Source organism: Leuciscus leuciscus, assembly GCF_965113295.1.
Source record: "Leuciscus leuciscus genome assembly, chromosome: 3".
Lineage (NCBI taxonomy): Eukaryota > Metazoa > Chordata > Actinopteri > Cypriniformes > Leuciscidae > Leuciscus > Leuciscus leuciscus.
Window position 1 is genome coordinate 39,513,997 of NC_138727.1, and position 25,759 is coordinate 39,539,755.

General features: G+C 38.1%; 1 protein-coding gene across 1 annotated transcript in view; it reads left to right on the forward strand.

Moving 5' to 3' along the window:
- ctnna2 (catenin (cadherin-associated protein), alpha 2) overlaps positions 1-25,759 on the forward strand; it is a 535,329-nt gene that overhangs the window by 412,487 nt on the left and 97,083 nt on the right. The window contains exons 8-9 of the mRNA XM_082164839.1: positions 10,288-10,368; positions 24,595-24,747. Of these exons, the coding sequence (XP_082020965.1) occupies positions 10,288-10,368; positions 24,595-24,747 (234 nt within the window). The remainder of the gene's footprint in view (positions 1-10,287; positions 10,369-24,594; positions 24,748-25,759) is intronic.

Consider the following 25,759-nt stretch of genomic DNA (forward strand, 5'->3'; position numbering starts at 1 on the left):
ACACTGCTCCTGTCTAATTAACATTTGGCCCAAGGGCTATGTGTTTGTTGATCTTAACATGTAGCTGCATTTTCAAATTAAAAGTATGCAAAGATGATATGGTAACTTATAAAAGCCAAACATATATATGGTTTTAACAGTTGAATTAACAGTTGAATTAATGCTACACTGTGAGTAGCATTGTGTAGTTATGCCTCCACTTCACAGATTTTAAAGAAGCGGATGGCTTTACTTGGGGCCCAGATAAACCTTCCCTCCTAGTGATAGGTAAATGACACATTAGCATTTGGCTCTGAAAGCAATAGGGGGTTGAGTAACGATGCTGCAGCATCTTGGGCTGGGCTTTGCAGACGTAAGCAGCCTCCATCTAACACTCTCTTTTGGCACCAGATCAAAGTGAACAGAAATTTGAATCTGAAATTCAATCTTCAAATGTAAGTTTAAACAAATCTAATAAAAGAGATGGTTCAGCCAGAAATGAAAATCATGTCATCATGTACTCATCCTGGTGTTGTTCCTACACTTTATGACTTCTGCAGACAAAAAAAAAGGACATATTTGAAGAATGTTTCAACTGTGTTTGTCCAGACTCTGTAAGTCAATGGGATCCAAAACAACATTGGACTGCTTTGACTTCATAGTGTGTACAAAATCGATCCATTCATCCATCCATCCATCCATCCATCCATCCATCAATCAGTCAAGTACGGAATACGTACGTATATTTTTTGGCTGAATTTAATTTCGGATTTCAAATTTAACTTTTGGCAGAAGTTTGATGCTGTCGTGTGAGAACAAGCAACAGCCGGCATTTTTCCTCCTCCCGAGTGCCTCATCTTCTTAATCTCCTCACGTAAATGATTCGATTTCGATGGCTTACGTTTCTTCCCCACCGCAGAAACCACCACAGGTTAATCAATGGCGTCAAAATAAAAAAAATAAAAAAATGTGTTTGTTTGTTGATCACAAAGTACAAAGTAGATAAGGAAAACTAGGATGCCGGGTGTATTCAAAGCACCGCCGTTACTGTTTACAATGCGTGGGATGGTGCGCTGTGATTGGTTGAGCGGATGTATCGCATTCTGCAGAGAAGGGAGACTGGCATTTGTCGCGGTGTGGAAAGAAAGGGAGAAAACATGACAGAATAACATGGTGGATATCGCATTTTACATAAAATTAAAAATTATTTTTCAACACCGACCAGATACACCTGATAAAGTCACATGGTTGAGTAGCTGATCAGTAGCCTGGCAAGCCAGACCTACATCAAGATATTAGGTCTGGCAACTCACCATAGACACGGCTCAATCCGAGGGGCGGGATAAACGGCTGTCTTTCAAATTCCCTCTGCACGCAATAGGATAGCGCTTCAACCAACCAGAGCGTTTTCCCAACAGCGGAGCTAACGTCAACTTTTGAATCTGGCCGGCAAAACTACGAACACATCTTCCTTTTTTAAGAATGACTTAAGTGCCGTTCTTTGCTCTTTTCTCAAAGAAAAACTTAACTCCAAGTCCTCCAGAGTCGCGACCAAAGCCGATTCGAAAGACTGTTCGCCAGCAGCAGCAGCCATTCTTTGTTTTCAAGTAGCAGGGAACTGTCGCAACTCTGCCGTTATTATGTTAAGCCCGCCCCGCCTACTCTATACACGATGTGATTGGCCTGACCCAATTCAGGTTTTTACAGCTCGAAAGTCAACGGAGAGTTGCTAGACTACCCTGGCTGCAAAATAAATGTCAGCTAGATTTCTATGCTAGCTGATCAGTTATTTATTTAATAAATGCAACTGATGTTGGCATGAGAACTAAAAAAATAAGTTGGAAGAGGTCCAGTTGGCTGTTCCTCTGCTATGCTTATATCAGCCGTCTTTCCAAGGTATCATGTATTTCACAGGAGTCTAACTGTGATTTGTGTACCTGAAAGGTGTGAAATGTACTTCTCTATGGGATGCCTTGGGAAGGTGAGAGTTAGATTGGATCCAAGCTTGTTTGCTCTTTCCTTTAAATTTTGAAAAGGACAATCGATGAGACATTGAGAACTTATTTAAATTCATCTGACTGGATTCAATATGAAAATCTGTATATGCTTATCTTTTCCATTTCTGAATACAAGCTACCATATTTTTCAACTATTAGAAATTTATAAAACTGAATAATTTAGATATATATTTTTGGAGTTGCTGGCGTACACTAAGAATTCAATATATTAAAATATCAAAGATTCAGAGTGAAAATATTCAGTAATATGAAATTGCATTTTATTTCAAGCATCATGCCTTTGATGGCTTTTGAAAGGCAGTTTCTGTTGATCTGATGCCGTAGCCTCAATTTCCTCCCAATCTCATTCTCCAAAGTAAATACAGTGTACGATGAGTGAATGCCTGCACACAAACCAATGCCAAATGTACCGTATGTGTAGTGGCACCCAAAAGTCTGAGACCACAAGTGAAAAAGTATTTGAGACAGGCCAATTACATCTTCATTCTTTCTGCCTGTCTTCCATCTAGTAAAATGTTTGAGAGTGACGTGAAAAGCATATGTATATGCTCACGGTGAGTCTTCTGTGAGCCAGCATGCTCATCAAGTTTGACTTTGACTCTATGCATTTCCTGCTGTGTTGCAAGATGTCGATTACTCGTTCAAGGCCATGATGGGTTTCAGTGTATAAGGTGTGTATATATCTGGTTTGCTGTGAATAAATGGTTACTTGAGCCTTGATATCTGTCCATTGTTCCTCAGTGTTCTCAGTTTCCCAGAAGACCATTGTAATATGGTGTGTAATACTATTTAAATTGGCATTTAAGTGGTGTGGGTTTGATAGCTGCATTCAGTGTGGAAAATGGTCTTTAAAGCATTCTTCTGGGGCATGCTTGTCTCCTACTCTTGATCGAAGCAATTTCTCCCCTTAATATGAAATAATGCTGTTTATAACTTGACTGACAAACACATAAGGAGTGACAAAACATGTTACCTCTAATGTCCAAACAGGGAGCAAGAAGGCAACAACAAATCAACAGTTCTGTGTTGAGGTGAAATGCATTTGTATCCATTAATTTATGCATTACATGCTTTAAATTATTAATTAAATGGTAAAAAAAAAAAAAAAAAAGAAGCAAAATACAAGCATTTCAGTGGTCTCAGATGTCCAGATCCCATATATTGTGCTAGATTATGTTTATCCAGCCAATTTTAATAAAAAAAAATAAATAAAAAAAATGGAATTTCATGTGACAAAATTCTAAGTATTGTTGTTGTTAAACCATTGCACGCATAAACACTTTGTTAACTCTGTCCCTGCCATTGACAGAATTTCCTGTCATTTCTGAGACAACGTTTCCCCGCCATTGACAGACTTTTTTTGGTTGGGGGTTAGGGCTGTGACGGTGGCAGTTTTTTACCACCGCGGTAGTAATGGACCCAAATACCGGCGGTGTTGCGGTTGTTGGGTGGGGGGTGTTTTGAAATAAATAAATTAAACAAAAACAAAGAAACAACAAACTAAAGCCTGTAAAGCATATTGAAATAAATATCAGTAAATACTGGTAACTTACATAATATAATCAAGTTGAATCTATTTAAAAAAAAAAAAACATTAAGAAAAAATTTCGGTTAATATTTCCACACAAAGGCGCGTGATATTGCCTACCGCTCTGCGCATTGAGAGGGATGTGGGACACAAGCAGGAAAGAGACCATCGATCTTTTCGAGACCATCATGTTTTCTACTTGTAAAAGGTATGAAGAGCGAATTTTATCTTCTACAAGGGCAAGGCATTTAGGCTGTTTGCGCGCTGCCAGAGAAAGCCAAACTAAAATCACCCGCGGTTGTGAAACGCGCTTTACAAAATGAACGTGACGCTTCTTACCAATTATCATGTCTAACAAGCACAAACTGTGTTAAAAAGAATTTGACTTATAAGTAAAAATGTAGGCTATCTGTCCTACAGCGTTTTTTCTACTTTAACACAGTAAAGAATACGAAAATAATCGACCTAAAAGCGAACAAAGGAAGAAACGTTTATAACGCGTCTTTGGGTGAGACGCGAGTGAAGATATGGGAAAAGAAAAAAGATTCATTCCATGCAGGGATGAGTCACGATTTTTGAATATTCGATTAGTTGATTTAATTATAGAATATCTAATGTTCTAATGTCTGTTGTGCGATCATTCTCTAAAATAAAATCTCCATGTTCTGGTGCTGATGCAGTGGTGATGCGTAACCGGAGGGTGACGCTGCCAATAACGCACATAACAGCTGTCACAAAGAACTGGCAAAAGTAATGATTATGAACGTGTCAAAGATAGCAAGGAGACATTTGAATTGTTTATTAATAAAGTTTTTTTTTTTGTGTGTGTCAGTGTCGGGCTGCAAAGATGAAGTTGACGATGCTCACTCTTTGCAGTGAACGCGCCTAGAGAGAAATGCACACTTCATACGGAATACACAAGCATATGCTATAGTCGGTTTATTTTCGTTTTGAATTGTTTTGTTTAAAAGTATATAATTCAAGCTTTCTATAAGAATAACTAATGGTATATTTTTAAATTCGCTAATAATCGGGTGACCAGATCGCAAACCAGAATTCAAAGCCGACAAAGCTTATGTTTATGGGCTCACGTAGGCTACAACTCTCTCATTCGTCATGAATTTAAACTTTTCCATGGCTGCGATATTACATTTAATTGCTAACCTATTATTTATTTTGTAAACAAAGCTTTGTGTGTCATAATATTAATGTTAAACAGCATTCATATACAAACATTTTTTTTAGGCGAACTACCGCCGGTACTACTCAGCAACCGCGGTGGTGCGGTTGTCAAGTTTACCGGCACAGCCCTATTGGGGGTGCTATTACTTATTTTCTGAATGAGTAAAGAATCTCCGGATCAAGACAACGCTTTAAAAATGCTGGCGGGAAAAAAGTTAATAAGCTCTTTGCAGCTATAACAATCTGTTTTTGGAGCTGTGTTGTCTGTCATTATTTGTGTTAACCAATAAGTAACAATAACATTGAAGTTTGTAACCTTCAGACACGTCTTATCTAATAGTAATACAGCTAAATTATATATATATATTATCTCCAGATGCTGGTGCAATATATTTACCCTCATAGCTGCAAATGTATCGAAGTGGGGTTGAAAACTTTATTTGGAGTTGTGTACATCTCAAACTCTGGAAAGAAGCAGATGAGTGCGAATTATAGTTTGGTGAGAAGTCTGAAACAATTCTGAAACTCACTTTTTAGTCCTCATGTGTTTTTCCTTTTTACCTGTCCATGTCATCATTTCCATGAGAATCATACAGAGACTTCAAAGAGGGGAAATCCGTTGAGTTGCCTCTGGGTACTTCTGTTTCCTTCTGATTTCAGCTAAAAGAAGCAAATGCAATGGTATTCTGTAACAATTTAGTTGTGGCCTTACCATGGTTGGTTAAGAATTGTCTCCCTTTCAATTCAGACGTTATAATTTGAAGTGATCCGTCCACACCCTACACAATGTTTAATTGAAATTTGAATTAGATTTAATGAATTAGAATTACACTTATAATTAGAAATTAAACAATATGTTTTGTTATATATTTATTCCTATTTATTCCCTCATATTTAATACACATTTTGGAAAACCCTTTATTTTAAGGGGACGTAGTTACACGTTACTACATGTACTTGCCATAGTAGTAACAGTCAATTATGCATAATTACAACTAACCCTAAACCAAACCCTAACTCTATAGTAAGTACATGCAGGTAATATTACTCAGTATACTTATTTGAGTAAGTGCAATGTAACTACGTCACCTTAAAATGAAGTGTATCCTATGAAGTGTATTTTTTCTGTTCTTTTTTTGGTAACACTTTATTTCAAAAGTCCACTTTAGACATTTTACTAACTATAAGTAACTTTGCAACTACGTCAACTACCAGTCATTTAGAGTATTAGTAGACTGTCTTCTTAATATTTGCTAACACTATTTTGATAGCCTCACAACAGACATTCTACTAACTATAAGTAACTTTGCTATTACACATCAACTTATTCTACTAACCCTAACCCTAACCTAACAGTGAGTGTACTAATACTCTAATGAGAATTAGTTGACATGTAGTTGCAGAGTTGCTTATAGTTAGTAGAATGTCTAAAGTATAGTTTAGAAATAAGTGTAACCCCTTTTTCTTCATTCTTCGTTTTTTTATTTTATTTTATTATTATTATTTTTTATTATACGTATGTATTTTTCTTTTTCAGGCTTTTTTGCTACTAAATTCATGCTGTAGAATAACTTTCTCTTGTAATTACTTAACACCTGCCATTCTCCTGACTATGATTGGTGCACCATCTGTTGCAAAGCCAGTAAACTTTATTTCCTCTAACAATCCTGAAGGCCGTCTTTGTGAGACACCCTTGTGTTAGAGTCACATACAGATGATTGCCTTGTCATTGTGCACTAGTAGAACAAAGGGAAATGTCTTTAGATAGCGTCTTGTTCTGTTAGGTTTGCTGATTCTGAATTCCGTGGAGATTTTCTTGCCTCTTCATTCATTTTAAGAATATTGATTGAACTAGCCAATCTAACGTGAGCCAGCTTGCACTGCCTGTGTATTAATAACATCTAGGCGGAACTGGAGGACGGTTGCTTGGCAACATGGTCATTAATTTTGAGCAATCTCATAACACTCAGGCTGAATACAACTGTTTCTGCTGTTTCAACTGTTGCCTCTGATTTGCAATTCTCTGGTCAGATGCCTTGCCTTTAGTCAGCATTGATGAAAGAATCCATTTTAGTATACAATGATGGAAAAGGTCATTAAGTTAATTATTATATCCCCATTTTTGAATCAAGATATCCATTTTGAATCTTTTGTTGAATAATCTCTCTTTCAATCTCACTCTCTTTCTTCCAATTTAAATTTCAAAGCACTTTATTGGCATGATTGTTTCACATTCAGTATTCTCATGCAAGGAAAATAAAAATAAACACCTTGTAAATAAAAAAAATAAAAAGTATATTATCATCTAAGTATATTCTCACCTAATTTGGCTCAAAGCAATGGTAAAGGTATCCACTTCTTTCTTTCTTTTTTCTTTTCTTTCTCTCCAATAGATGAATGAGTGCCCTGGTTTGGAACTGATGTTTGTTAGATGTTTGTGAACTGATTTAGGGCTCTTCCCTTGGGTTTTAAGAGCTTTACGCTGTAATGTGTTAGAACAGCTTGATTTCAGATTTGTGCAGAGCTGTCTTACTCTCTCTCTCTTTGCTGAAAGGTAGAGTGGGGTTAGTGCTTGGCCCCCTAATTGCGCTCCATGGTGCCAAAAGAAAAAAAAAATGCTGCTTTTAAAGATACCATTTGAAATGGCAGCACCGGTAAAGGTTATGATGGCTTCAGTATTCAGTATTCATTCTGAGGGTCATCTCCCAAATGAAAGCGGATAGCCTAATTAACAGTCTGCTTTGAATATCAATTCACGCCAGGCAAAAAAAAAAAAAAAAAAAAAAAAAAAAATCTTTGCACATGGATCATTATGTATCTAAAATAATGTCCATTCAGACTGATTCTGACCTTTAACCATTGTAAAAAAATAATCTAAGTTGTCTTGGTTTTGGGTTTTCTATGTGATGGTTAATTTCACCTTTGATGAAAACATCATTTAAGTTACACATAAGTTGAATTTTATGTATTACCTTTAGGCTCATTTTATTTATTTATTTATTTATTTTTCCATCCATCCATAGATGCATTTTTATCAAATAAAAAAGCACCACCACAGGAAAGAGAGATTCAGAGTGATTATTTTCATTATTTGGGGGCACTGTTCTTAATAAAGCACTTTAAATAGATCCCAAATGGCATCTTAAATGCCCCTGCATTGCACCATCATCTTGTCCTCTCATACACTTTTGTACACCATTGTATCAATTTCTAGTAAATTCTTGCAGGCATTTAGCTGTTTCAGTCCTGCTGTCCATATTTAATAGGATACTGTTTGTGTTTGTACGGAGCCACAGCCTGCAGTCTTGCTGCTGAGAGAAAGTGAAAGAGAGAGAGAGAGAGAGAGAGGGGGAGAGACATGGGACGTGTGTTGTCATCAACGGTGAGAGTTTCCTCTGACACTGACATACAGGAGCCAGCTGTGAGCTGTCTGGCAGATCGGACCTAGGGGAGACGGCCGCCACCGCTGCAAAATCTTTAATTACTCACTAACAAGAGGAACCGTCCTCGTTTCAACCTGAGCACATTTCACCCGCTCACTCTTGACAGGGGATAGTGAATCCTTTTTTGAGGACAACAGCCACTGGAACAATCAGACAGGAAACAAACAGGGGCATTCAGATTATATGGTGCATGACACTCCTAAACTAGTCAGTCGTAGCCAGACTTTTCCCTCACGGCATCAAGTCTAGTCCACATCACAGCTTATTCTGGCTAATAACTGCCTATTTAGTCAGAATGAGATAGTCTGACCAACATATAAAGTGACCTTTTGTGTGGCCACTGGGGGCGGGGTTAATCTAAAAATGGATTATAGCAAACAGTTTTATATAAAACAATGAAAAATGCGGGGATTGTCTATAGACCTTGTGATTATTGTCCACCCAAACAAAGTCGTATGGTTTATTTCCCAGACCTTTCTCAAAAATAAAGTGGAAATATGCAGCTCTGCTTGTTTACTTGCTACTAAGTGCCTCAAATATATATATATTTTTTGCAACAATTTGATGCCACTAACCTGAACAACTTTGGCAAATTCACTTATTTACTCTTTCTCTGAAGTGCTTTTTGAATCAACGTGGTACCTTTGATTGATTGATTTGATTAATACCAGATTGATAAAGGATTGATAGAGACATTTTTGTGCCTTTATTTCAGGAAGTTGCGTAAAGTCAGCCAGATTAGTCAGTGAATGTAGTTTCTAGGGCAGTTTGGAACTGTCTTTTTTCCCTTGGCTCCCTCTCTAAATCAAAGCTTAACTGCATGTCATAAGCATATTGTGCCACACATCGAGTGTGTCATCTGGGGAGTTTAGTATTGTTAAGCACCTGTGAATTGATGATTTAGAAAGCATGACTCTGGTCAAATTTGTTCATTTCCCCTCTGCAGTTAAACTGTCAAAAGATTGAATGAGAGGGTTGGAGAGACAAAAATGCTATTGATTCATACTATGAATATAACAGAGAATTGTAGACACTCAACTCTGTAATCCTCCGAGCTGGAGTTCGTTTTATGTTAATATTCAATTCATAGAGTATTGGTGAAAGAACATGCTTGTTGTGCAGCATTCAGAGTTGGTTGCAATTTTCAAATGGCTCCAGGCTATGGTGTCCTCTCGGCTTCATCAGATGGAGTTCTCTGCACCCCACAATGTGTCTTTTATATGGCTATAAAGGTTTAATCCCTGTCGTTTTAGGACTTGCCTGTGGCCAGCCATTTTTGTCGAGGAGAAATGTAGCACAGAGGATTCTTTCATGTCAGTCTGTCTGCAAAATCTGCTACTGTGCTCAGTCTTTTTTATCGTTGGTCGTGTCCACTCTCTATTGTTACTTTATGAGGCACTTGCTTTATTCCATCCCTGCTGTGTCTACATTTAGAGGCACTTACAGGCAAACCTGGATTAGTACCCCCAGGGCCCCCTGGGCACTGAAGCTCATGGGCCCCCCTTCCCTACCTGACAACCACACCCTCCAAAGGAGGCACCAGAATTTGAGTGGTGTTTTCGCAGAGATTTTAGCCGAAAACCACCGGGCGTGCTTCAAAATGGCTGAGAACGCGAGAGTGGCGGGCCTCGGGGACGCCCCCTACCGGATCGCCGTTCGCTGGGACCCCCGACTTTGAACGGCTATAACTCGGGCGAGTTGGACCTTGTGGATGGGCTCGTTCGAAAGGCCTCGTCCAGCACTACGATCGATTAGAGTTTGGGGAATATTGAGCGAGGGGCTTTCGAGATATACCTTTATAAATATAAGATGTTTTCATTCACCTTTATATTTTTAGATAAATAAAAAACTCCCATCAGGGCGGGCCCCTCTCTGCCAAGGGCCCCTGGGCACGTGCCCAGATTGCCCGTATGGTAGATCCGGGCCAGCTTACTGGGCTCAAGTTTCAAGGGGTTTCTAAAAACCTTCACCAAAACCCTACTTAAGGCCGACAACACTATTTGTAACTTAACACTTACAATCTCTCTTGATTTGTTTGGTAATCTTTCATGTTCTTCTGGTGTGAGCTAGTTGGATATGAAAAGGCAATATTACACAAGTAACACTGTTTCTCAACCTTTCTCCCCTTTTATTGCAGACTGGAAGAAAAGAAAAAGGAGACCCGCTGAATTCAGCTATCGACAAGATGACCAAGAAGACCCGTGATCTTCGCAGACAGGTTCGTCAGTCTTCAGTCTGCTCTCTTTCTAGAAATAGGAACATAAAAGAAGATTACCATTTCACTGAAAGGAAGAGACCCGTTAAAGGTTTTCAGCAGTGGTTCTGTCTTTCTTGTTTTTGTTTTTCTTGTTTTGTGTTCTATTAATTTCCCCTTTAAAAATGCTATCTATCTATCTATGATATATTTAACTTCATGCTATTTCATGTCATTTTATTTTTCACAGATTTCTTTTTTCTTTTTTTTTCACGATACATTGTGTTTTGTGGAACACAAAATTAGATAAATAAGGGATGAGAGGATGGTGGTTGCAACTGTCAAGCTCCAAAAAGCACATCAAGGTATCATAAATGTTGTATATGACTTGTGCACTATATTGTAAGTCTGCTGAGGCTATATGATAATTCTGGGTGAGGAACAGAATGACATTTAAAGCCATTTTTCACTGAAGATCTTCCGCTTTGCTGTCCCTTTACAATAGCCACACTTTGACAACCGCTGGTTTACTCAATCGTGTTTCATAAAGGTTAATGCATCAGCTATTAAAACTTGTGTAAGGAAACATAAATGTTTCATTTGAGCCCGCAGATTGCTTTAAACCATTAAATACAAACAGACAAACAAAATTCTAAAAAAAACTATATCATAATGCACAGCACTAGCTATGTGTTCAAGAGGAAAAATATTTTGAGAACGGTTTAGACTTAAATAACACTTCCTCATGTTTCTGAATATCTGACTGTCATGCATAAGTGCATCAAACAGCAGTATGTATCTAACTCAAGAAGCTGAGGTCCACACTCTCGACTTCAGCAATCAGCAGAGCTTAAAAGCTATTTTGATGCATTTTCTCTCTATCACCATGACAATGGAAGAAAGTGTTGAATCGGTCAGCACTGGTCTAAACCAAAAACACAGTCTAGAAATAAAAATTCAAGGTGTTATTCAGAGGGGCATTCCCATCAGACTATTATCAGTCATGTAGTTTTTGTTGTAAACTTAATAGAGAATCGACATTACATTATGCTATTATGATAGTATTATATGACATTTGCATCAAGAAAATTAAGTATTGTGTCAGCTCATCAGTGTAAAGAACAAGGCTAGATAAAGTTATTTCACTGATTAAGAGAAACATAGGTGCTCCTGTCAGCTTAGTTAGGGCAAGATTTTTGATAAATGGCTTCACAAATTTCACTCTGTTCCTCACACAAAGTTGTTGTATGTCTTTTGAAGACTTGACATACTTTTATGATACATTTATGGTGCTTTTTGTCATTCTGAAGTTTGATAGCACCCACCCAATTTACTACTTTTTATGGAAAACAGCAGGTAGGATATTGTCTCCCCCCCGCACACACACAAATCATCTTTTGTGTTCTACGGAAGAAGAAAAGTCACATTCTATGTTTGGAATGGCATGAAGTGTAAATGGTGTCAGAATTTTTATTTTGGGTGAACTATGCCTTTCATAAACTCACCAAATAACACATTCCGGTAAGGAAAAATTGGCCCAACACTCTAGACATCAATATGTCAGCTGTCAGAGAGCATACAATCACCATAGTCACCCTCTCATTTGTGAGACTTCACCACATTCTCTACGAGATTGTATTTATTTATTTTTTTCAGTTTTCTGAGATTGTTGTGTTTGAACTTTCCAAACTTGTTTTGTATTCTGAGAAAATGACATTGTTGCACAAATCTATTATAGTAGATGTTTTACCACTGCCTGCATTTTTTTATAGGGCTCTTACAAGCTTCGAATCGACTTCAATTTTTCTCTGTCTGCTGTCTTTGAGACATTGTTGTGTGGTTCTATTGGCCAATCACAATGTCATTTACCTGCCATGTTTTTGTCCCCCTTCACGCTTTCTTCTTGGTGCATTTTCTATGATTTGTTTATGCATATTTTAACACGGTAATCGTGTTTGGATCCACACCAAAACAACTGGACCAAGGTTGTCTGAAAGAGGTGTCTTGGCCGATTGAAAATGCACTCTGAAGCCGTTTGGTTGTGGTGAAAAAGATATCCGACCCAACGAACCAATCTACAGGGTGGGCCATTTATATGGATACACCGTGGTGGCATGGGAGTGGTTGGTGATATTGAGGTCCTGTTTGTGGCACATTAGTATATGTCATGGTCACCACCCATCTTGAGGAGTTTGCCCCCTCACATGTACTGGTGTGCCACAAACGGGACTTTGGTGTCACCAGCCATTCCCATGTTGTTACGGTGTATCCATATAAATGGCCCACCCTGTATATCATAATTCATAATAGGAAATGTGCTGCGTAAAAAGCAGCAGTGTCTGAATCTATAGGTGGGCAGTGTCTGAACATTAGGTTACCCAGTTGAAAGCCAAAGAACGCCTCTTCATCTTAAACTGTTGCCTTGTGAAAGAAAATGCAACATTGTAACAATTTAACCCCCTGTTTCGGAACAAAACATACAATCTACAGGTTTGAAAATGCCCTTAGTCACAAGACATTCTCAACTGATTGGCTCTGTGGGACCATGAGCGAGGATGGCAGATTTCAAATCTCACACTTCCGGGTGGTCCAGGATGAATATTAATGCTTACAGATAGCTTTCTCCAGGTATTATAGACCCCATTGGCCTGCTCCCTCTGAGAGAAGACCCTCTTCACCCCACATCACAGTAAATCCACAGAGAGAGCAACTACCATGGAATGGATGTTCGTTTTGAGCGGCCTGCTTTAATTACACACTTGGAGTTCAGGAGTGTGTTAGTGGGTGTATAAATCAACTGGCGCAGAGGTTAAAAAACAGTGCACACGCACACACACAGCTGGAGTTAGCTCATGAACGTTTGCCGTTTACCCTCCACACGATTTGTACGATCTTTTATAATTGGAAAACATCTTTAAAATCTTCCCCCTCCCTCCCCTTCACCATGACTGTAAATTTGAGGGTCGTTTTTTCAGACTCAGCAGTCGTACATCACCTTCCTCATTTCTACTCCTCTACGCTCCTTCCCCCCTCGCTGAACCAGGCAGCCGCCTTGTTCCCGCATCTTCTGTCACCCGCTTCGCTGGACCAATATTTGGAAAGCTGTAAACTTTCCCTGACACATGTATTGTAGTTACGTGTTGGTTGAGGGAGCTGGTTGTTTACAGATTTGCCAGGCCAAGCATTTTTAATCCTCTTAAGACATTTATTTCATTATCTATCATGGTCTGAGGTGGGGCAAGATGTTTCCCTTATGGATAGATGGAGGTTTTATGGTACAGTAAAGTGGTTTAAAGAAAATGGAAAGTGTTTGATAGCCCTGATTTAGCCCGGCTCACTCATCTCCGGGGAATTCAGACCGATCACTTCCTGTTTCCACTGCTGGTGGGCTCCATATGCTCTTGCATCTGATAAACCACCTCTCACCTTAGCAACATGTCACTAGAATCTCATCGCAAAACAAATTACATTTTAATCACTTTAATGGGGTTTGAGATCCCGAAAAAACTTGCCGAAGGATCAAGGAAGATTCTAAGGGAATTGCAGACCAAGCTGTTGATGTATCAGATGTGAAATCCATGCACATATGTTGGATGTTCTCATTACGTATTTTAATTTCAGGCAGTGATCAACGGGCAGCAGTCGCCTGCTGTGTTTTTGCTGTTGTTTACCAACCCTGCAGTACAACAGCCATGGGCTTTATAACAGAAAAAAAACAAAACAAATGATTCAATCAAAATGACTTATTAGGGTTGTATTAGTTGATTGCGGGAAGATGATGCATTGAGGGGTTGAGGCTAACCAATACACAACTCACCATGCAGAACACAAAACAACCCGATATTTGCGTACATTTGCATGTGTGGATCTGGGTAGATATATGTGCTGATTTTGGCATGGTTTGTGTGTCTGTGTGTACGTGAGTAAATGCATTTCTTTCTCATGGCACAGCCACAGAAGATATGAGATGCGAACCTCTGTGATCCGCTCAGGGCTTTTCAGGCCCCTCAGTCAAATGAATGGAGGCATCGCCATCTCATCAAATCAGTCTCAGCGGGGAAACATCCGAGTGTCTGTGGCAGCAGGCTTTGAGTTATTACTGTCTACCTGGCAAGAGGATATACCACCCCGACCAGTGCAAATCCTGTTCACGATCGCAAACATTGCAGAGGACCGTGGTTGATTTTCGTATTGCCCTGTGTTGTATTACATTTGCACTGTGTAGATTCAGCATGTATTTACAAATTGCCTTTTGATTAGACAGACAGACATGATATGTGGATGGATGGATGGATGGATGGATGGATGGATGGATGGATGGATGGATGGATGGATGGATGGATGGATGGATGGATGGATGGATGGATGGATAGATGGATAGATGGATGGATAGATAGATAGATAAATAGATAGATAGATCATATCATTTGATGACTAGTATAGGATTGTGTGCGTAAATAACAACTGATTAAAATAATAAATCTATTTTGAATGAGGTATGAATATTGTTCATGTAGGTATAGTCTGACCTGCAAGGACTTGTTTATGAAATTCACAGGCAATCTAAAAAAAAGGTTCACTGTAGACAGATGTGAAAATTGTGGTAAACTTTCTTTGATCTAATTTGAGTTTAGACAAATCAAATCCAAGAGAAAGACAGTAATGCCCATCCTGCTTTGCATAAATGCATAAGCAGGTATTTATGCAATACAGGCATGCATAGAATAACCGTGCAACTTCAGCCCTGCAGTGAGCGCTCTGACTAATGCATTAGCATCGCTATCAGATCCATCAATAGTGCCGCAGAACAGATTAGACTTGTTCATATATACAGTTGAGATTAACCTCAAAAGTGTCTTCCATTGCCTTTAGCCTGAGCACTTATATTTCCTTCCACATTGTGCAGAGGTCAACTGGTGATTCCCACTTTTTCATTCATTTATTTTCTTTTTATTAATGGAATGAGTGGTTCTGGACTGGTAACCAAAAAGTTACTAGTTGGAACACTGCAACAGCCGATCCTTGAACTATCACCATTCCACCCTTGAGCAAGACACTTAGGTTGCTCCAAGGGGACTGTCTCTGTAATGAGTGTACTTTAAGCACTTTGGATAAAAGCATCTGTTTCCTGACAGAAAAGTACCATAGTTCAACTATGGTGCTGTGATGGTACCATTTATCAGACACTTTTATCCAAAGTGACTTAGAGCAAACTTATTACAGGGACAGTCTCCCTGGAGCAACCTAGTGTCAGGAGCCTTGCTCAAGTGTACGATGATGACAACTTATGGCTCAGTTCCTGAGGAGTTTGAACCACCAAACTTGCACTTTCTGCAGGGGAATGAGATTTACAGTGGGTAGGGGAGACGAAAATGGACATTGTGATGTCAGTCTTCAAAAATGTTCCAGACACATTACCTAATTAAGCCTTGGATGGATGGATGGATGGATGGATGGATGGATGGATGGATGGATGGATGGACGGATGGACGGATGGACGGACGGACGGATGGATGGATGAATGGACGGATGGGAAGGTGGAAAAGGTTTTTCTCTGACTATCCAATAGTGAGAGACTGCTGCTCTGGGAATTTAGGTGGATAATATTTGTTTCAGACATCCGTCTTACATTTTTTTAGAGGTAAAAATAAAAAGAAGCACACATACCTATACCTGTTTGAAATGGTCATACTGAAACTATAGCAAATTATAGCCTATATGATAATTTTTTATTGGGAGTCAACAGAGTTTGAATTCATATTTAATATCAGCCAATGGCAATGAGTTGTCGGGGTTCTGGCGTTCCCTACATAGGTGAAGTGTGAACAAACTGCAGGATAAAGATCATATACCAGTACTAGAGGTAAAGTAAAAAAAAATAAAAAATAAAAAAAAACCTTTGACTTGCTATTTATTGTATTAGGTCCTAATACTTTTTTAAAGACTTGTTTATGCATTTGGATGAACACATATTAGTGCTTCAGATATGATAAATGTTTTAATCTGGATATTTTTTTATTATTTAAATTTACGATTTGTAGACGTTTTCTCTTCATTTGCTTCAAGATACATAGAAAATAGAACAAAAACCTATAACTACACATACTAAGTACTATATGACTACTTTATATTTTCTTTGCCTTCATTGTACATGACGAGAAAGAAGCAAAGAAAGAAATCGTGTCATGTCAGGGGGCGTTTCTTTGAGCTAGTGGACCACCTACCTGAGTAATTCTGCAGTCATGGGGCCAGTCCTGGAACTAAACCCAGCATTTGTCAGACCTCTCCCCCAGAGGCGCACCTCTCAGATGCCGCCGAGTGCTCGAGCTCCCATAATGCTCTGCCACCGTGAAATACTGAAAGAGAGAAAAATACAGAATAAAAAAATAATAAAACAAGAATAACAGCACGTAAAAAAAAATCTGAGGTACCGTCTTCCGGCTGTTTAGAAACTACATGAATAATACTGGAGGTGTGAGAACGTACCGTGCTGAACTTATACTCTTAATTATCTGTTTTTATGCAATTATCAGTCTCCACACACATCCCTTTACACCACTTTGAGGTATGTGTCATCTGTCATCACAGTCCTAATAAATGTGTCTGTCAAGTCCTCCCTCCCAGCTCTCTGTTGACGGATAGCTTACTCCAGGATGCTCCTCTAGTGCACAACACTTCTCTGAACATATGCTTAAGCAAGCTCTCTCTCTCTCTCTCTTTCAGTTTCTCTACGTGGGGATCCATTTTGCTAATAGAAACAATTGAGCTCCTGCAATATACAGTATATACTTAAAAAAAAAAAATATATTTTTCCTGTAGTTGCACAAAGCTTTCAGATTTTACTTATTATTTACTCTGTGTGAATGAGTGCAATTATTGCTATTGGCACATGGCTTGTTTTTGTGACCTTGTGAGAGTGTTGGCACTGACTGCTATTCTGACTGTGTCTTGTTTCTACAGCCGCTTTGACTTCTTTGGAACTGTTTAGCTGACAGCTACTCTTAATCTACATCTAAGAAATTTTCCCAGAGACAGACACACAGAGAGAAGCTCATAAATCTCGCCTGTTCTCAAACTAAAACCGATTTTCAAAGTGGAGCTCAGTTTTAACACTTCCAAATCAGCTTTACATTTCCCACATTTATGAAATTCTTGAGCAGAAATTGTTTGAACTTTAAACAATCACTCTGAGTGATGTCTGCAGTCTGGAGAGTTTGGGTTCACTCAGCACTCTGAACTGTCAGGCTACTACGGTACAATATGGCAGTCATTTCTTGAAATATAAAGGGGATTGTTTATGCACAACATGTACTGTTGTATGCTTGCTTTGAGATTTTATGTGTCATCCTATGCAATTCCCAGGCATTCACAGAAGCATCTTAACACTGACATGTGCATGCAGTAAGCTCAGTTTTGGGTACTTTATATTTATATATTTATTATGTGCTGTATTTAGTTTGAGCATAACATGACATAAAAAAATAAAAAATAAAAATAAAAAAAAACTTTGGACTGAGCCTGTTACAAATCTGGCATTGAAAATTTGTATTGTACTCAGAAGCCGTTCTGCTGAAATGTTTTAAACAGCTATTTCAGAATCCCACATTATATATAGCCCACTACCATTCAAAATTGGCATTGGGAAGATGTTTTATTGTTTTTTAAAAGAGGTATCATATGCTCACCAAGGCTTTAAAAAAAGAAGAAAAAAAAAGGTTATATCGTGAAATATTATTACAATATAAAAGAAGTGTTTTATATTTAAAAATTGTATGTTATTTATTTTATTATTTTTTTATTTATTTTTTGTGTTGGCAAAGCTGAATTTTAGACGTCTTCAGTGTCACATGATCCTTCATAAGTCATTATAATATGCTGATTTGGTGCCCAGGAAACGTTTCCTATTATTATCAATGTTGAAAACCATTACATTAACATTATAAAAGTCTTTACTATCAGCTTTGATCAATTCAATACATCATTGCTAAATAAAATAATGAATTTACATTTATGAATTTGGCAAAAATAAATAAATATCCAAAGCAATTTACATTGCATTTTCTGTTTATCAGTTAATGTATTCCCTGGGATTTAAACCCATGACATTGGCATCATTCTCTATTCTCCTTGAGATACAGGAATGCTCTTGAATTTCTTATTCAAAACATTTTAACTGTAATGTGTGTTTACATGGACCATACTAATATGTGAATAATCAGACTGACAGCTGATCAGAATGTTAAATGAAGTTATGTCATAAATAACTGTAAATGAACTGAATAATCAAATCCAATAATTGAACTTTTGAATTAGACTGTTTTACAATTACAATCATAAATAGTACATTGTAGAGCAATTATTTTTCCCAGGCCTTGGTGATAGAGAATGCATCGCTTGTTTCATAATCTGTAAAATTTAGTGTTGCATTTTAAGCATGGTCTATTATAATATGCACATAATACCATGTCAATCTATTTACAAACTCTTTTATGAAGCATAGATTGCAAATCCATTAAAATAATCATTAATGTGCAGAGTCATATACTTGCACATTATATTTTAATGTGGGAAGGACCATTAATTTAGCCAAATATTCACTTTAGTTGAAGGTTTATTTGAAGTTTAGGTTAATGCAATGTTTTTTCTCACAATAATTGTCAGACCCCTGCAGTACCACCACAGACCCCCTGTTGAAGACCCCTGGGCTAAAAATGAAAATAATTACATTTTCTTAGCATTGCATCTGCAGTTAAATTGAATTGATTCATACTGACACAAATCTGTGCATGTAGTGAATGTCACACAGACAGACACAGAAAGCAAGAGCCCCAGAGAGACGCCACTCCCAGTTTTTGCTTATAAAAAAAAGCCCTGCATTGCAGCGCAGTCAAGGCTGAAGTCAGTGGGCAATACATTAATGCAGGCAGTGGGACTCAAACTGAAAGTACGGCGCTCTTACTTGCCGATAAAGTCCTCAGTGGTCCCTCACCGATCAGGGTACATTGGTACCTCAGTCTGTCATAGTGGAGTATGATAACAGCAGCAGCTGATAAACCCCTGTGCACACCTCCTTACATCGGCTCTCATTAACAGTCTAGAAACACCTTCCCACAAGCCTGTCTTCTTATTATTTCTATTTCAAGAAATTGGCAATTGTCACACTGCCACAGCGTCCGTCACATCCTCTCATAGATGTGTGTATTGACTCCAGTGTTACGTGATTCTATATCAGAGATGAGACCTCTTTTGTTATGTGAACAATGTTATGTGGAATGTGTTATGTAAGGAACTGCTCTTAATTTCTCAGTACCCCCATTAGAGTTGCTATTCTTAAAATATGTTGTAGCTTGCATTACATGTTCCATTTCAGTGAACTAAAAACATTTAAAACCTAGAGTTAATGTCCAGCATTGATTATTGTTTTGATGGAGTATTGCACTTTGTGTCATTTAATTATACAGACATATTAGATGGATGGATGGATGGATGGATGGATGGATGGATGGATGGATGGATGGATGGATGGATGGATGGATGGATGGATGGATGGATGGATGGATGGATGGATGGATGGATGGATGGATGGATGGCACGTGGATGTACTGTATCTTTCAGTGTGGCCTGGAGTAAAAACATTTACATCAATGCTAAAGCTTTAACCTAAATGTCATCCCTCCAGATTAAGAAAATAATTTCTCAGGCTTTCTCCACTCTACCCAAAGACCTCTGCAGTGATCACTGAAGGAGAGGGGGCTTTGCTATCAGATTCATTTACAGACATGACAGGAAGATCAAACAGCACATCTCCGCTTGCTCTGTTTCTTTCTCTCCATCCCCTTTCCTTTCCAGATGTCATTGTTAATACTATAGAAGTTGTCACTTTATTCTGATTTGTATTGGCTGCCTTTTCTGCTAATCAGGTACAGAAGCATGTTTATCCTGTGATTGCCCTTGACATTTTAGTAAAAAATGTTGAGCTCTTGAACCCAAAGCTTCTGCCGTTACCTGCAGAGAATTCACATTTTAAGACTGAAAGGCAAACCACTCATCGTTTGTTTTTGATCATTGTATTTAGTCATGTTCTATTATTTTCCGTGATTGTAAATATTGAAATATCTTGGTCTCTCAGTCGTGACACAGAAATAATACCAATGAAGTTTTTCAGAAATTGGTGGAGAATGCGGGAATAATTCAACAGCATAATGAACTGCTCTTGTTTTCTCGGATTAATAAGTAAAACATCTGTCGGCTTTGTTCTGAGCCTTACACTGAGTAGATTATAGAAAGATCACTGAATTTCATTGCTGGTTTGCCTTTCTATCTCTCTGGCATCTGTTTTCATGTTGTAGCAGGTGGTTAATCCTTAAAAATACACTTTCCTGTTTGTTAGCGAAATTTGCAAACAAAGCTAATCTCATTTCTTAATCTCCCCCATTTGCGACAATAAAAGTTATATCCCCCGGCTTGGCTAAGTGCATGCTTTCTTCCTTATTTTGTCTTTGTTACCTTCTGAATTTGACTTGATTGAGTTTGCTATGCTGATTTTTACCGGTGCTTCAGAGCCATTTGGATGAAGAGAATAATGAAATAGAGAGAAATTGGGAAGAGATGCAGAAAGACAGAAAGGGGAAGATGACAGGTAGGATCACAAGATTTCCATTTTTTCAGTCTCTCAGAGCAATTTAAAGCAAAGCACTTCCTCTCCTCAGTGTTTCCAATTTTTGGCATGCTGTTTTTGTAGTCTGTGAGAAGTCGGCGGCGCACTCCTTTCGTCAAGCTTTTTTTTTTTTTTTCAATTTAGTCCTGAGATTACATGACTATAACTTCAATTCCCTCTTTGAAAAAGACATTACACATGAGGGGCTTCACCGTGGACTAGGCCTACTTGTTGTCTGGCCAAATCTCATTTTCTTATTTTTTTTTTTGTTTTGCTTAAATTTAAAAAGCTTTTGCGAGTGTGGGAAAAACGTGTTTTGATTTAACATGTTGGAATAACATGCAGTATATTAAATAAAGCTTTAAAGGTCTGCAACCTGAAAATGAGATTTCCCCAGTAAACAGAAATTAATCTCACTGGCATAATGATGATAAGATGCAAACGGAACTGACCCTAAAATGCCATGGTCGATGTCAAAGGAAATTAGTTATGGCTTAAATAATCTTAATATAAAAAGCAGAGACGGATGTATTGCTCTCAAGCTCCGTGAGAACTGAAAAATTAATTTTAAGAAGGGGTGGGGGGACTGAAATGCAGTCAGACTGAGTCCCAGTTTAACATTATTAATATATTCAAATACTAGTACGGTAGTGTTCTTCTTTTTCATGTAGTCCTTTTTTTTACACACAAAATGACTCATGTTCACTCTAGGACATCTCTTGTTTTTTAGTGCATGTCTTTATTCAGTATAACCAGAAAAATTATACGTTTTGGTCACTTTTTTTTCAATTTCATTTTCCCTGGGGTTGCACCCCAACCATTAGGAAGACAAGCACACATCCTTTACCAGAGGTTATTAGAGACAGAGCGCCAAGGTTCATTAAAACATTTCAATTAAATCATCGGCACACAGGGAGAAGGATCATTACCTATGAAGTGTGCTCTGTTTTCTGAATTTCATGCTCAGGTGGCCAAGAACTCCACCACTGAGTGCTGCACATTGATTGAAAAGATGACGTCCTCATGCTTGGCTCTGGTTTCATTGCCTGTTCCACATCCCAGCGTGGCCTTAAACCTCCTTCCATGCAAGCAAGAAAGGCCATATTTTACACTGTAGTGGCAGTTATTGAGTTATTCAAGGTTTCCCACAACAAAAAACATGTTGCGTAGATACCGTCCTACATTCAATCTTATGATAATATCTCAAATGTGCATGTGTGATTCAAAGAACGAACAAAAATGTGTGTATGCCTCTCTTAGATGTGAAATCTATAAATCACAAATGATCTTGAAATCGTGTGCAGCTGAATGTTTCATATCTCCGCCTTGTAAACGGCCCCTATTTAGCATCATTAACATATAAAAGAGCACCAGTCAACGTCCAAATCCTTTACTTGAGAATGGCGAGCTGCAAATACCTGCAGTACACTGACTCTCTGCCACAAGAAAAAGTGCATAAGTCTGCTTAGATCCTGATGTGGCGCTAAGCACTTTTCCACATCAAATACCATTTTTATCATTTGGATTTTAGCATACAAAGTTCAAGTTCAAATCTGTGCATACGCACGTTTTATAAATGAGGCCCCAGTTTAGTACTTAGCAAAAACAAAACAAAAAGTGGTTCAGTGTGGTTCTGTATAACTCTTGGGCCTTTGATTCAATTTTAAAGAACACTTTATGTCAAAAAGGTTCAATTTAAGGAGAAATATATTTCGTGTTTAATGGGTAATTTCATTTTTTTTCTAACGATAAAGTATATTTACAATCTGTTATTCATACAATTTAAAGCTAAAAATTTTTTTTTATTTTTTTTTTTATTAAAGCTAAATCTATAAAATGATCCCATGATGGGAACCAATAAAAGGTTCTATGAAGTGTCTGATATACAACCCTTTAAGGTTATGTTTGCAATCAATTAATCATAGCTTTTGATTAGTGCATTTCTACATTGATTGGATCAAATAAAACCATGCATATGAAAATGAACCCAGCCAAGTTGATTAGTGAAAAGGTGTTGATGTGGAAACGTGATCATAACCATGATTATTACAGTTTTTGCAGATTTATTAGCATTATTAGACTGAGAAAGAGTAAGGAAAATCCTGATTTCAGTGACATGTCCCCTTTAAGGGCGGCTCAAGTTCTGACTGGCCAACTTTCTTGCCAGTGATGGATTATGCGATGCCTTTAGCCATACTTCATCATTACTGTCTTCCCACCATTGCCTAGCACAGGGTTTTTAATTGGTTAAGATATGTGCGCGCCTCACTGAATGATAATTATTGCTTGTTAGGAGTTTCCCATCAACCATTAGAGGACATGTGTCGTGGGAATCTACCTCATTAGAATAGCCCACAATGTTGTTTTTTTTTGTTTTTTTTTAACTGTGAATGATGCTGATGTGTGCTTCTGCTAAACTAAAATCATCTATTAAAGTCACAATGATATAAAAATTGACCTTTCTTATTTTTAATGGAATATTTCAATATTTATTATAAATTATTTATCCATGTACATCTCATTTTTTTTAATGCATGTGCCCTCATAATCTTTAATCAAAGTAACTTCCCCTCCCTCTTGCAGCAACATCTCTTCTCCTCTCTGATGATGCGTTTACTGGCGTGAGGGCGGGACAACCTGTCGCTCACATGAGATCACAGCAATAGTAAACCACAACCGTCAAATCAGTTCCTGATGGACAAAAGTCCCGTCCAACATTTTTTTCTTTTTTGATAGGCCATTTTTGTCATATATACATCACAAAAGACTATTTTACCTTCTGTTTTATGCCAACTTTAAGTAATACTGATTGTATAGCTATTAACCTATAAAGAGGGGGCAGTCATGGCCAAATGTTGGAGAGTGAGACTGGTAACCCGAAGGTTGCAGGTTCGATTCTGTATACCGGCAGGAAATGACTTGAGCAAAAATGGAAAAATTTAGTATGGGTTACCATACTTGGCCTTCACACTTAAGAACATATTGTTCATTATTATATATCTTGTTTCAAGAGACACAGTATTAAGCTTTTCTCGTACCTTGAGGCAAAATATGTGCCTGTGTGTTGATGTGATACTGGTTTGTGCTTAGGGCTAGTGACCAAAAGGTTGCTAGTATGATCACTGCAATTAACTAGCACTGTGATTTCAGCATTTCCCCCCTAAGCAAGGCATTTAACCTTTATGTTGCTTGCTATTCCTTCCTTGTCTGTATCATTTGCACTTATTATCTCTTGCTATGCCAAAACATTGCTAAAATGCTAAAATTACTTGCAGGGGAAAACTGCCATTAAGATGGATGTCAATGGTAGATTTTTCAAGGTATTACAGATCCTCTTGAAGCATCTCAAGGATCAAGTGTTGACATATCAGTGCATTGAAGCTAATGCCCCTATAAATGTGCCTTCTGTTCAGTTCTGCTGTGCGCCATCTAGCTGTTTTTAACACAAGATCACACTTAAGCGCTCCATTAGAAAATGTGTTAAACCTTTAGTTTACCGCTTGTAAATGCCCTATAGCAGGAGCTCCAAGTACAAGTTTAAGTACTATGTAGGACAGCAGCTGACCCCAACTCTTTCTGTCTCTTTTCTCTAGCTAAGGAAGGCTGTTATGGACCACATATCTGACTCTTTCCTGGAAACCAACGTGCCTCTGCTGGTGCTGATAGAGGCGGCCAAGAGCGGTAACGAGAAAGAGGTTAAGGAGTACGCGCAGGTCTTCCGTGAACATGCCAACAAGCTGGTGGAGGTGAGTAACACATAACACCCCCTCACTCAACTCCCTCATCTCATTCAGCCCGAGCGGATGATTCTTATCTGGGGCACCATAGGCCACTATCAGTCAGAGCACGAGGTGGCCTTTAGGAAGTCATCTGCCAAGCCAAGGCAATTTAATCCTGGAATATGGTGCAGTGGAGCTCAATTCTGTAATGAGAAATTTATGTTTGATAACATGGATTCGGATCACAGAGTGGGAATGACACCAGGGAATGGCTTTAACATTTTTTTTTTATATATATTTAATATCTCTCGTGACTCGACTTCAAAGATGCGGTTCATTCCCATTATCGAAAAGCAATATGGTGACTGAGGGAAAATGGCTGAATAGGAAAGAGACACTTATCTAAAGGGTGATGTTAGAGGTTGGTATGTCAAAAAAGCAAAAGGACATATAGCGTACACTGAACAGAACTTTTCGAAAGCATTAGAGAATCACTTCTGAGTAAAACTGATAAATCCTGACGTGTTCTCACACTTACTTTTGCACACACTAGCATTGACTTTAACATACTAGCTAGTGTGGGTGCACACGTTTTCCAATAAACAGTACTCTATTTCATAGAGTATCCATGCAGGCCAGTCACTACAATTTTATTCCATAAACTTAAACAAAAGCTAAAAAAACAACAAAAAAAACTTGCCGTCAAAACCTGTGAGTGACATCTAGATGATTGCTTTCCAAAAGAAGAGCTTAAGGAGAAATCTGCTTTTGACTTTGGAACACTGGATTCAGCACTCAATTTTGAGCATGGTATCAATAATGTAACCAGTCTGACAGAGCAATTCCCAGCGCTTTTAGACAGATGGGAGAAGTTTTAAGATCAAATTCCAAAATATATTTACTATTAATGTGCTTGAATTTACATTCAAATATTTTCTAAAAGAGTTATTATTGTGATGCTGTGTGTGTTCTGGTAGAGAACTTTTTGGGCCTTGAGGGTCCTGGAGCAACATTAGCCTATTTATCTGACCTATTGGAA